At 42.3% G+C, this 13,479-nt stretch overlaps 1 protein-coding gene across 1 annotated transcript in view; it reads right to left on the bottom strand.

Moving 5' to 3' along the window:
* Nucleotides 1-13,479, bottom strand: part of HDDC2 (HD domain containing 2) — a 168,240-nt gene that overhangs the window by 102,759 nt on the left and 52,002 nt on the right. Inside the window, exon 3 of the mRNA XM_085611687.1 lies at nucleotides 6,516-6,618. Within this exon, the coding sequence (XP_085467813.1) occupies nucleotides 6,516-6,618 (103 nt within the window). The remainder of the gene's footprint in view (nucleotides 1-6,515; nucleotides 6,619-13,479) is intronic.

Raw genomic sequence — 13,479 nt, 5'->3', positions numbered from 1 at the left:
TGCAAATATAACTCTATAGAGTTAGATTTAGTTCAATACAGATTGCTTGGACTATGCAGGCTTTAGGTACATTTAAAATACTCTTTAAACTAAATCTTTTACATTGGACTCCATAAATATTCCTTTCAAAACTAAACATCTCTCTACTATATAACATTAATTGCTGGACCATTGTTTTATATGATTTTAACATGGGGGCCATGGAAGAACCTCCATACTATTTTAGCCTGCCAACTACTGAGAAGATTTTACCTGGTCTATATGTTGGGTCTATTACAAATTTGGGGGAAGAAGGCAGACAATTTAAGAACATTAGTAAGTTCAGCCAAAAAAACAAAGCAATGACAAATCCTTTTCTTTACCCATTTTCAGATGCCATTTTATCCGAAAGTTGACCATGATAATGTAGCGCTAACCTCGTCCAAATCGCAGTATGAAGTTGTACCATAGGTGGTAACCCACTTGGGATTCCATATAAATTTAATTTCGTCCAAAGAAGCTCTTGATCTATAAGTTCGAAAGCAACATAGCAATCCACAAATGGAAATCAAATATTTCCCCTAATACTAATAGAATTATGGGCCAATGACCAAAAACTAAAACAATGGCCAATAGCGGAATGACCTTCCTTGAGGTCCCACTGCTCTGTAGGTCTGATACATTTATCAAATGAACACTGTTCTTGGAGAATAATCTTTGTATATAATTTAGCTCCCATGTCAATATGGTTTATTTAGCAATAATTCTTGGGCAGCAAGGGGATTGTTGTTGGTTGTCTTGTGTGTGTGGGTGTGTTTAACTATAGCACCATTCCAGGTCTCAGTAACTTCTCTCCTTTTAAGCACCTCTGATAATCTATAACAAATAACTATACGCACCACTCGATGTTCCATTTTATAACTCTCGCAAAATTATCAAGCCCAGCGGCTTCAGCTAAATAAAGTTACGTATTTACCTTTTGTACTGCTGATAGAAAATGGCAGTAAAAATTCTGGGAAGGACGATCATTTAAATGCATCTCTGACTATTAAAATCTTTGCCCAGGACACCTCACTTACTAGACAGCTCAGTCTATTGTTCTTATTATTAAACCCACTTTTTACCAATTTCCAGAACCCTTCTACATTGTTTGAGGTAATAACCACTATGTTCACAGTCCAACTGTGGGAGAAAAACTCTTACTTTATCCTATTTATAAGACTTTTATAATCCACCTTACTCACTCAAGCATCTGCACCTGTTCTCTATTAGCAGATCTTCTCCACCTTTGTTGAGATTTCCCTAATTTTCTTTTTGATGCCCAATATACTACATAAAACCAAGGAGTATTACTGCTTAGCATTTTAAATTGGTTTTAAGAGGGTAAAACGTTTTGCTAAATTGAACATTTAAAGAGTCACAATTTTAATTAATACCTCAAGAGATGTTTATATCTCAAAAGTCGGTAAACGATTTAAGAAGAGTGATATTCTGTAGTACAAGAAGTTCTGACAGAAGCTTATTGTCAATGGTAGCCATAAGGCATCTCTGGCTATTCACTTTAATTGCCAGTACCTTATCATTGTCCTTAGTAGTGTCCAGACTAATTGAAAGAAAGAAAAAAGACAGAAACTTAAGGTCGAAGATTACTGCCTTCCAAAGAAAGGACATAACATTTTGCAAACTCATTAGAATTCCATGCTTGTATAAACATTTAGGCCCCAATTCTGATGTCGGACAGTCCAGAGTCTGTCCGACATTGGTTTAGAACTGGAACCGAACCACCTCCTGTCATCGGTTCCAGCCCAGGAAGTAGGATGCAACCGAACCCTGTTTGGTCGCAATCCTATACTTTACAATGGGAGCTTGCATACCGAACGGAATGCATGCTCTCATTGTAAACAGCAGGGGCGCAGTTCATCCCTGGACCCAGTGGCAGGCACCTCAAGGTGCCTGCCACCGGGTGCAGGGATCAACAGGGGGGCACCTCCCATGGGGTCCCTGCTGGGGGCCCGCAAAGTCAGATTCCCAATGCCTTTTTGTGTCGGGAAGCCTGCACAGAATGGCATTGTGAAGCTGCCATTGTAACCCCTTGGCCGGAAACAGCCAGCCGTGGGATTACTGCTGGTGTTCCGAATGGTGGATGGGTTCTCCAAGCCCGTTGGGAGGCCATTCGGAAAACCGATTCGGATTCCCTTCTGACCAACCCCATCGAAATAGGTTGGTCGGAAAGGAATCCGACCAACCTATTACGATGCGGGCTGGAGGGCTCCAATCAATGGTCGGAGCCGTTCCAGCCCGCATCGTAATTGGGCCCAGAGTCTATTGGACAAGACTGACTGCCAAAATGAAACATTGGTGCAGCTGGATTTTCCTAATGGAAGAGCCTATTTAAGCAGAACATACTCAAAGCTGTAAAAATATTTAAAGCCCTATGGGCAAGTTTTGTTGATTCCACTTTATTTAAGGCAGCCATAGGGATTCCGTAAGAGACTACAGTATTGTTCAGCATTAAATCATCGCACCATGAATTTAAATGAAGGTTAACATCTCCCATTAATACAAGCATACAAATAAAGAAAGAATTACAATTTAAATCTTCCTCCAGTTTAGAAACTGCTCTTCATTATAGCAGTGATCAGCTAAAGATATGTACACATTAAATACTATTGTGTACTCACAAATTGCTTTACTATCAATCAAATCTATCCTCTAACCATTCAGTTAGGAGATTTACTGGCAACGTTTTTGACTCCATTTGTTAAAATGAACATGCCTAATGATGTTCTAACAGATATTTTCCTTCGTCCACATATCCTCATTTGAGTGAAACTCTCTCTACATGGAGACCCTTCCCACACCCACATCTCTTTCTAGAGACTTATTATCCCTCAGCAGCTTCGATAAATTCCCCGATTTTAAAATTCTGTTTAAGCCGAATACATTGCAGGAGGTGAGAAAATGTGAAGTGTGTCTATCTTTTTCCTTATAATTTAGCGGTAAGTGGGTGCCTTGTCCCCCACTTTCACCTACCAAAGCGATATAACGAATGAAAAAAGTGAGTAACTCATCTTCGGACGAAGGTTTCACTGGGACAGTTATTCTTAGGTTCCTTTGAGGAAGGTCCGCAACTGATATCATACAGGAGGTAAAATGTCAGACTCCACTGACAAGAAAGAAGACTTCCATGATGGATTATGGAAGGCAGTATTCTTGTCTCTAATCAAGGCAATCTCCTATTCCTTTTTTACTGCAATCCCAAGCTTTTTTTTTGCTTTTTTTTTTACAACCCTGATGTGAAAGCTCTCTTTAGTTTTTAACTGCATACTAGTAGAAGATTATCTTAGACACTTCATGCTCCCAAACATCCTTTACAAACACAATATATGCTTTGTATCACTTGAGCATATACACACAACTGTGGGATTTCTTGCCTATGTAGAGGTATAGAGCTCTTCCATGAGGGTAGTTTTGATTGTAGCTTAACTGTACAGTTCTGCTTCCTTTTTACCAGTATAATCTTCAAAGGTGAAGCCAAATTAGGCACCGGCTTTGACTTACTATATTTACAATTGGGGCTTGTATTACCAACCATTGTAGAGAGCTTACTGGTCGTAATAGGACTAACCTTTGAAGAATTTAAGCATTGTTCTTTTTAATTGAGACTTGGGAATGTGTATCTACAACAATACATATTCTCCATATTTTTGATTAACATAGGTTTCCTAGAGACAAAAACGGACGGTCCTACAGACAAAGATGTTTTGTCTCCACATATGGCTTCAACTCAGCATCAACAGGTTTGACCAAAGAAGGCATATAAGATCTCATTTGGGTTAAGTTCTGTGACATGAGTTTGTAAATAGCAAAACCAAAGGGTATTGCTGTTGATTTACCATAGCGTAGAACACGCCTTTGTAGGCAAGTGTTTTATTATTGGGGGCTGCACAAGTGTACACCTCAAAGGTTAAGGCCACCACCTGCTAGATGTCACACAAACTAAATGAAATAAACCAGTGCTTAATCCCTGGTAATGTGACACACAGCATGCCTGCCTTAATTTAAAGGCAATGTGTAAAGTATTTTAAGAGTGCATACACTGCAGAAAAAGTCACAAAAGAAACAAACTCCAAAACCAATTTGAACACAAAGAGAAAAATGTTATGAGAAAAAAAGACCAAAATTACAAAAATCCAAAAAGGATAACCGGAGATATGACTTTTTAAAGTTATAAGACAAAGTAGAGCTAAGAAGCGCAAAACTCCAACATTAGTTCATGTTCGCAGGGACTACTGACTGGGACTTAGACGTGATCCAAGGGTCACCACAATGTAGACCTGGTCAGATTCGTCGATTCCAGTCAACCTGGAGCAAGTCTGGAATTTTGACTCCAGAAAAGGACTTTGTCACTTTTTTGGAACAATAAAAAGCATTGAACTTTCTCTTAATAACCATCGCAGAGTAGGAATTTGTCAATTTTTAAGGAAAAAAGTCCTCCCCTGCAAGCCCGCTTTGAAAATGTAGCAGCCGCCGTGAAACCAAAGGCCAGATTACTGAAGCACGTTGGGGCCACTGCAGCTCTGGAGATTTCTTGCTGAACATTTTCTAGTTCCAATGCAGACTGGGATGTAGTAGTTTCTTTGGAGGTGTGGGCATTCTTCAGCGGAACAGTGCTGAAATTCATTCCAAGGATGTAGAACTGCAGATCAGATATTTTTCTGGAACAGTGCTGAAATTCATTCCAAGGATGTAGAACGGCAGGTCAGATATTTTTTTTGCAATGGGTCCCTCTGGAGGAAGTTTTCAAAGCTTTCTAAACTTTCTTCTGGTGCCATGACAACTACAGGAGTATACTTCCAAGGCTCTAAGGATATCTGTGGAAGGCACTTGGAGACTCTCAAAATGTAAAGCAGAGGCCAACAGCAAAGACAAGTCAAGATCCGTTGCCACTGGCCATCTAGGCATATCCAGAAAAATGCCTTTTGCAGCTTTCTGTTTCCCTACAGCCACATAGGAGGTCAGCTAACTGACCTTGGGGTCTACTTCTTAGTCCTGGGCACAAGGGGGAGCAGGTCCAGTCATTCACAGTTCCTTTCAGGTCACAGAAAGCAGGTTCAGTCCTCTTATGATCTCCCCCAAGTCTGGTAAGTGTTCCTGGGGAAGTGCTTTTGTATGCCATATTATGTGTGACACCAGCTACTGGGTGGGAGTGACTCCCTAACCAATGGGATAAAAAGGTCCTGGGGCAAACCTATCCAATATATTAAGAATTTCTGTAGGCCCTACTGCAAACATCCCACTTTGCCCTTCACTCTCAATCCAAAATGCATAATGTGTGCAGAGCCTGTGTGCCCACCCACAGGTGCTGCCAAGATAATAAGCAGGCACTTTCTATGTGGGCACTGCACTTTAGTTCTGGGGGTAGCTTTCATCCCACTACATTTGGTACCAGCCTGACTAAGACAAAAGTTGGGGCATTTCCAAGCATCGCCTAGCATTTGCTTGAGACAAGGAAGGCCCCTTTGAAGTAAATTAAGTTCCAGGACCCACTTCAACGGGATGTCCTCCAGGGAAGAAAGCACATTCCCACTCTCATGCCATTGTCCCTGCTCTTAAAGATATTTTCACACACTTTTCACACCTATGTCAGGCCAGGTATAGGATGAGCAGCTGCTGGAGAGCTAAGGCAAATTAGCCTGCAGCAGCTTCAGGTAGGATAAAGGTCACTTACCAAAAGTTACATTTCCAAAATATGTAATACAACTTTGACTTCATCATTAGATTGAATGTCTATTAAACATAGAAATAAGTTTTTGAATAGAGTCTGTACCTGGTACAGGTCAAAAGTTATAGCTCTAACTATATTATCTATACTTGGACAGCCTGACTGGTGGAAATGTGGTTTTGGGCCTAGTCACTTGGGGAACATGCCATTTTCAATTTCACATATGTCCCGCTTTTAAATACTAAGCACTCTACCTCGTGTGTTTAGGGGGACATTTAATATTTAAAATCAGGTTTTCCTACCTGTCAAAACGGGGATATTGACAAGTCTGTGCAGCTGGGTTCAAGCTGCTGCTGTCCGGCTACACATGGTAGGCCTGAAGCTATGTTTTCACTACCACTGTAGTGGATGATAGAATAGATACTGCAGTCCACAAGTGGCATTTAACTTACCATGCCACAGGTGTATTTCTGAACCATATACTATGGCCCTATAGGAAATTTAAATCTGACATTCAGATGTTAAGCCAATTGTAAAATGTTTTAGTGGTCAGAGGACATACACTGGGTACTGGATAGCAGTGTCCCAATGTTAAGAGTTCATAATTACCAGCAGGTGAGTCCTAAAAGAGTGGTACACAGCAATTAAGGGATCAGTGGCAGAGGAATGCAAGATATCACTTACTCACTGAAACACTCCACTTTTAAGGTGAAGGTTCTTTTTTTATTAATAATGTGGTTCCATGATGATCAGTACACATAGGAATAATATACCGCAGGGCAAAAATATGGTTCTTTTTTTCAATACCAACCTCCTCACGCCTGTGTTTTTCTTCCTTGCAGATATTATCTGCAGGTGCTATGTCACCAACTATGCACTCTGCCATGTCATGGATCAAAGCCAACCGGATACATCTAGGGAAAAGATAAATGGAACAGATGTAAAAATTGCATTACACCTTAACATACCTTCCTATTGCTTGTCACTTGGAGAGCCAGTTGTGAAGTTCTCATATGGCAAACTCTTAACCTAATGTCTCACACAAGGAGTTTGCTCTGCTTTAATTTGATCCACCAAGATTAGATTTATTGGTCTCATTTATATTGACCTAAGTATCAAGTACACAAAACATGGAAGTGGTATCTCAAACTATCTTTACCCAGACAATTACAATTATTCACCTAGACATTTCAAAATAGTTACATCAGCTACACTTTTATTACACTACATAAAAACTTGGTCCATTGAGATGGTGAAAATGTGGCCAGATACCAAATATTCTCAACTTGATTTTCTGGAGATAATTAAATGTTAAGGGCATAGATGCGACCATCCACAAGCTTTACTCTTTATGTTTCATACTGTGATCCTGTTGGATACATACAATTGTCAGTGTAAGAGTCATGGCTGAACTAAGCATTATCTTTATGCCAGGTTCAGTGCTCCAGGTTTACACATTCTTATTCTCCTAGTGCCAACTTTGTGCAGTGCAACTATCTTTTGATGAGACTGACAAATGTTCAGGATGCTATTACCTAGAAAATTTTAATACCAATTTGCCATGGCACCTGTGTGGGAAACGGTCTTAACAACAGGGGGATGACCTGAAGGAGGGAGCAGACAGGGGGTGCACCCAGGCATGGGTACTGCTCGACCTGTCCACTGCAATTGATACCGCGGAAAACACCATATTAGCGGATAGAATGGCAGCGGCAGGCCTGAGAGGCACGGCCCTGGATCAGATGATTTCATTCCTAGGGGACCGCACCCAGTCTGTTAGGCTCGTACCTTTTAATTCAGCCAGGGTCAGTACCACCTGTGGTGTAACTCAGGGCTCATCCCTCTCCCCCCACCTGTTCAACATTTAAATCTGCCCTCTGATGTATTCCCTCCAAAGCAGGGGAGTGAAGGTATAGAACTATGCAGATGATATGCAGTTGATATTCCCGATAGACGAGACGGAGGAATCTAAGGCCTTCTTCCAAAATACCATGCTTTTTATTAAAGACTGGATGAGTCGCAACCATCTTAAATTAAACTCGGACAAAAAGAGATAGTCAATTCTAATAACAGACCCCATCACTGGACGTCAGGACACTGGCCAGCTGCATTGGGTACCCCACCTATCCCTAAGAACTCTGTCAAAAGTCTGGGGATCGAAATCAGTGCCAAATTATCCATGCATGGTCACTTCCTCGAGCGTTTATCATCTAAGGACTTTCAAGAAAGTGAGGAGATTTTTTACTAGGGAGGCAAGCATGGTGATCATGCTGGCCTTGATTTTGTCCAAGCTGGATTACGCCAATGCTATCTATTTGGGTCTCCCTGCCAATCAAACCCATAGATTGCCGCTGATTCAGAATCAGGCGGCCAGATTAGTTTTCCAGCAACTGAGACACTGTCATACTAAGCCACTAATGAAGCAGCTTCACTGGCTTCCTGTGACCCAGTGGTCTATGTTTATGACAGGATGCATGCTTTTCAACGCACTCCACGAGACAGGCCCTAAATTTATCTTCACATAGATTTCATGGAACCTTCCCAAACGGAATCTCAGATCAGCCTCCATGAATATGCTGACTATCCCTAGATTTAAGCGTAAGAAAATGGGTGTTTCTCGTTTCTCTGTACTCAGCCCAAAACTCTGGAATTCCCTACCGATAGATATCAGACTATCGTCCGATTACATCGGTTTCAGGAAAAAACTAAACTTGGCTGTTCACCCAAGCCTACTGTTAGAGTAAACTTCAGGACGGTTCTCCTATCTGCAATAGCGCCAACAGACCTTTCGGTGAATGAGCGCTTAATAAATCCCCCAAACATACAAGCAACCCGGGCTGAGCCACGCGAGCAGTTTCCCTGCAAGCCATCCCATGCTTGCCTTAACAACACATGTGCCTTAACACTGCATATGGGTGGTTAAGGCAATGCGCTGTGTAGTTGCCGAGCTGAGGCGCTGGAAGGGGAAGACAGGAAGAGGAAGGACTATTGAGAATTAAGAGAGGACACAGTGAGGTAAGTGGGGCTGGGGCTTGGTCTAGGGAGATGGAGGGGGTAGTTTTTAGGACTCAGGAGGGGGTCAGGGTAGTTTTTAGGGTGGGGGGGGGACAGTTTTTATTGCTAAGGAGACAGAGAGCTAAGTGGGGCAGGGGCTTGGTCTTGGGGGATGGATGGGGTAGCTTTTAGGACTCAGGAGGGGGTCGGGTCGTGTTTAGGGTGGGGACAGTTTTTAGGGTAAAGGGCGGGGGAAAGGGACAGTTTACAGGGCAGGGAGCAGGGTCACAGTAGTTTAGGGATGTAGAGGATAGTTTTTAGGGCTCAGGGCAGGGGGGCTGGTGTTAGGGTAGATTTTGGGACGTGGACTTCATTTTTAGGGCTCTGGGAGGGGGAGAAGGGACAGTTTACAGGGCAAGGTCGGGGTAGTTTAGGGATGTACGGGATAGTTTTTAGGGTGCAGGGCAGGGGACAGTTTTAGGACTCAGGACGGGTGGGAGGCTGGGTCGGGGTACTTCATGGAGTAGGGAACAGTTTTTTAGGGCTTATGGCAGGGGGGCTGGGGTCAGTGTAGTTTTTGGGGTGTGGGTCTAATTTTTAGGGCCCAGGGCGGGGTGAGAAGGGATAGTTTACAGGGGAGGGTCAGGGTAGTTTAGGGTTGTAAGGGATACTTTAGGACTCAAGGCGGGGGCTGGGGTCGTTTTTGGGGTGTGGGTTTAATTTTTAGGGGGCAGGGGCAAAAGGGAGAGTTTACAGGGCAGGGGTCTGATCTTTAGCCCTCATGCCCCTTTACCCATCATGTCATTACCACAAAATTGCATGGTAAATGCATGAGTGGTAAAGGCATGCGTGTTAAAGACGTGGTCATGGTAGAGACCGCATGGTTCGGGTATGCGTTGGACCATCATACAACCCACCTGCACAGTCCACTACTATGACTCACATCTTTGAGTGCCCTCCTCAGATTAATTTCAGGTCCTTAGAGTTGGTATTGCTTAGAAACAAGACAAAGTCATATGCCAAGTGGAGATAGGAGAAGAAAGTGAATAGTAGGAAAAAAAGCTTACAGATCAGTACTGAAAATGATATTATAAGGCTTCCTTCCTTTTACGTTAACTTCTCACCCATTACCACTGGAGAAATAACTTTGTAAAGGTGACAAGACCGGAAGTCAATTTTCATGCAAGCATGTTTGGTGAGATTTCTTGACATTTGTTTTTTTGTGAGATTTCTCCATGAAATGCATTAGTTTAAAATACTTAAACAGCGCATATAGTTGACCGCATGCTAGCTAAACATATTATTAATGCAGTGGACATGCCTTGTGAAATATTTAGATGTTATGCTCTGAAATTAACCCAGCTACTGTGTGTAAGCAATTCTATTTTAACACAAAGGGGCCGATTCCGATCCGGGTCGGAAAGCACTCCGACCAAGTCGGATCCGGAGTGTTTTCCGACCGAGCCGGACCCCTACATTCCGACCGAGCAAGTACAATGCGCACATATGCTGTCAGACTCGGTTCGGTCGGATCCCCATAGAAGTCAATGGGAGCCGGTCATACGACGCGTACATGGGCTCCCATTGACAGAATGGGTACATCTTGAACAAGTGCGCCCCCTACAGTGGGTACGCGTCGGTGCCATCCGCACCGTACATGCCTGTGTTGGGGAGACCCATAGGTCTCCCCCTGTGTCCGAGTCGTAGGGCTGCGGGTGTTAGGGGGTCCGACGCGGACCCCCAAAGTCAGACTCCGGGACTTTTGCGAGCCAGACACTCCGGCTCGCACAGGCTGTCCGACGCGTGCATCGTACTGGCTCGGTTGTAAATCGCATCCATTGCACGCCACGGTTAGCTTCCGACCGACACGTACGTAGCGGTTCGGACCCGGAAACGACTCGGTCGGTGAATTTCATGTAGCTCGCATCGTACTTGCTCGCTCGTACAGCTGTACGAGTCGGCCGGAAAACACGCATACGGCTCGTAGTTTTTCCGGCCGGATCGCGTTCGGTGCCCTTCCGACCCGGATCGGAATCGGCCCCAAAGTGATGCAGGAAACTATGCCTGCTTGCCTTGAAATTTTAGCTGTTCAGCTTGGGGCTTTAACAGACTCCTCTCAAGTAGTATCTTGAAGCAGTGGAACATAAAGAAAAATATATTCCTTTTAAAATTAAAATTGAAAGGGGAAGTAGTATAAATATGAAGTGTGTGCTTTGAACATTGAAAATACTGTGAAATTCCGTGTTTGATATAGATGGCCAAAGTGCCTGATATTTATTTATCGGCTAAGCAAAGTTCCATGCCAAAGGGCATCTGTGAACACCTTGGAAGCAACTTTTTTGGGAGTTTTTATATAGTGCTCCTCTACCCACTGGTCATTATTAGTGTATTTTACAGTACAATAGTAGAATGAATTTTGTAATATAAATGTCAAACATACATAAAAATAGGGAGGAGGGGTTTCACAAAAGAGAAAACAAAAGGCCAAACTGGGGTTTTTAAGGATCATTAAGGTACACTGTATAAAGTTGAAAAGAGTTGTTAGGGAAAAACAAATTGATGGGAAGTATAGAAGAGAAAAAGATTTGTAAAAATTGCAGTAGAACATGTATGTTTTCAGTCTGCTCTTAAACCAACAAGGAACTTTTTGGAACCATACGACTTAATGATGAGATGTCCACCATCAGATAGACACTCCATTTAACTGACAATAATGCAGCAAGGTGAGAACTACATTTTCTTTGCACAAAACTCAAATTGTCTTTACTTTGAGGATTTTCTTACCTCATAAAATTTCAAAGAAGAGGTAGGTTAGAAGGGGTGTTGGTAATCGAACACCTTGAACATGATGGAATTAAGTTTGTAAATTCCGGAGCCAATTTAGATCTTTCAGCACTGGACACTGTAAAATCAACATTTTACTTAATTTGCCTTCTGTTTTCCTACCGAATGCAGTATAGCATATTAGGGGGAAGAATGCTTTTTGAAGATTGATTGGGTATGGCATATCTATGGTATATACAAGAGCTCGCTAAAATTTACTTTGCAGGTTTAAGGATTATTATTTTTTTGAGATTAGAGAGAGGTTTTAAAACTCAAGAAGTGTTAAATATGTAAGCTTCTGGATAGCTGTAGATCAATCCAATGGCTCAAAGGTTTTATCTTGGACGACCGGTTTAGAGTCAAGTCATCGATTTGGAGTACTGCGAGCCATGCTAAATTAGGATTTTTGTTATTTAGATGGTAAAATAAACATGTCTTTCTAGGTTGGAGTATCAGAAAGCTTGCTGATGTCCATTTATGAAGATTTAATAGAGGTGTCTTAGTTTGTATTCCTCTTAAATAGAGATGAAGCTTAAGCAGATTTTTTAATAAAGATTCTCAAGGGCTCCATATACATGTTAGGCAGAGCGGGTTCAAGGATCGAACCGAGGGGGGATGCCAAAGGTAAACCAAATCATGGTTGGAGGAGCTATCCTGGCACATGGTTGGTTAGAAATGGGGAAAGCAGTCAGTCATTTATATGCCCATACATATTCCAAGATGTGTACAAGTCTTTCTTGTTGAATTCCATCACTGACTGCCAAAATCTATAGAAAGGAAGAGGAGGCAAGTTTCAACTTGATCAACAATTATTCTTATAGTGGCAGTTTGATGAGGGACTATTTGGAGAATGAATCAAGACTGAGCAGGTGCTACGAGGGTACCGATTTCAAAGTGGTTTTATTATCGCTATTGGAACTAAGCAGATTATATTGTGATTTCACTTCTGTCACTGGAAAGAACACACCATTGAACATGGTATTACATGAGGCCACTTGGTACACACAAATAATTACTAGGCTTTCCATAAGTCATACAAGTATCCAGGAAATTCCAAGATGTTCAACCAGATTGACCATGTTCCACAACTAGTATGTGAAAGATGTGAAGGTCTACTGCACAAGTAAGTGCATAGATGTTTGTAACTTGTGCTCAATGACAAACTCCAGGCCACTTCCCCAAACACTGAATTCAACCTCGCTAAACAGGACCTATTTGTCTCAAAGGAGGTTCATAACAGCAGGGCTTCCAGTTCAGCAACTGAAGGCAGGGGAAGCAATATCTTGCTTCACTTCTGTGGAATATAGCATAACTGCAGTGGAAATATGAGGAGTCTATTCTCAAAGAGAGCAAGAAGATCAGAGAACCAAAACTGGTATGATCAGGCTGGACCTGTAAGGAAGAGTAAGTTGTTTTTAGATGCTCCTCTGATTCTGTCAAACAACACAGCTTATGTGAGTCATCCTATGTCACTGCTTCCCTGGCGTCCAGGGGGAGAGGCGTCCCTTTCAAGAGGAGCTGTGGGACAAAACACTTACCTTCACAACCTTGAATTCTCTATCTTTTAGGGCTACTAGAATGAAGGTTCACAATAAGGGAATGAACCTTCAGAATCCAGCCAAAGTTCACATTCAGGGATCTGTGGTCTGCAAACTGGGACTAACAGTACACCAGCCTATATTTGGCCTGCCTTTCCCACAATTTCAAAAGACAAGTTCCTTGCAGATTCTTACCCAGCCACCTTGAATGCTGGTACATAACATAAATCATGACTAATTTTCAACACTTGCCTGAGGTAGTTGCCCATTTTCTTACTCCAAAACAAGAGGAGATTTCCTCTGGTAATAGCAGAGACAAAAGGAAAACACATTCAACTTTGGAAAAGCGACCAGAAGAAGCCGAAATAAAATAGGAGGACTATTAGAAAGAACTTAAAGATTACAGATTGGGGTATGGCA

The sequence above is a fragment of the Triturus cristatus genome, chromosome 6 (assembly GCF_964204655.1).
Source record: "Triturus cristatus chromosome 6, aTriCri1.1, whole genome shotgun sequence".
Lineage (NCBI taxonomy): Eukaryota > Metazoa > Chordata > Amphibia > Caudata > Salamandridae > Triturus > Triturus cristatus.
This window is presented reverse-complemented; position numbering and strand designations above follow the sequence as displayed.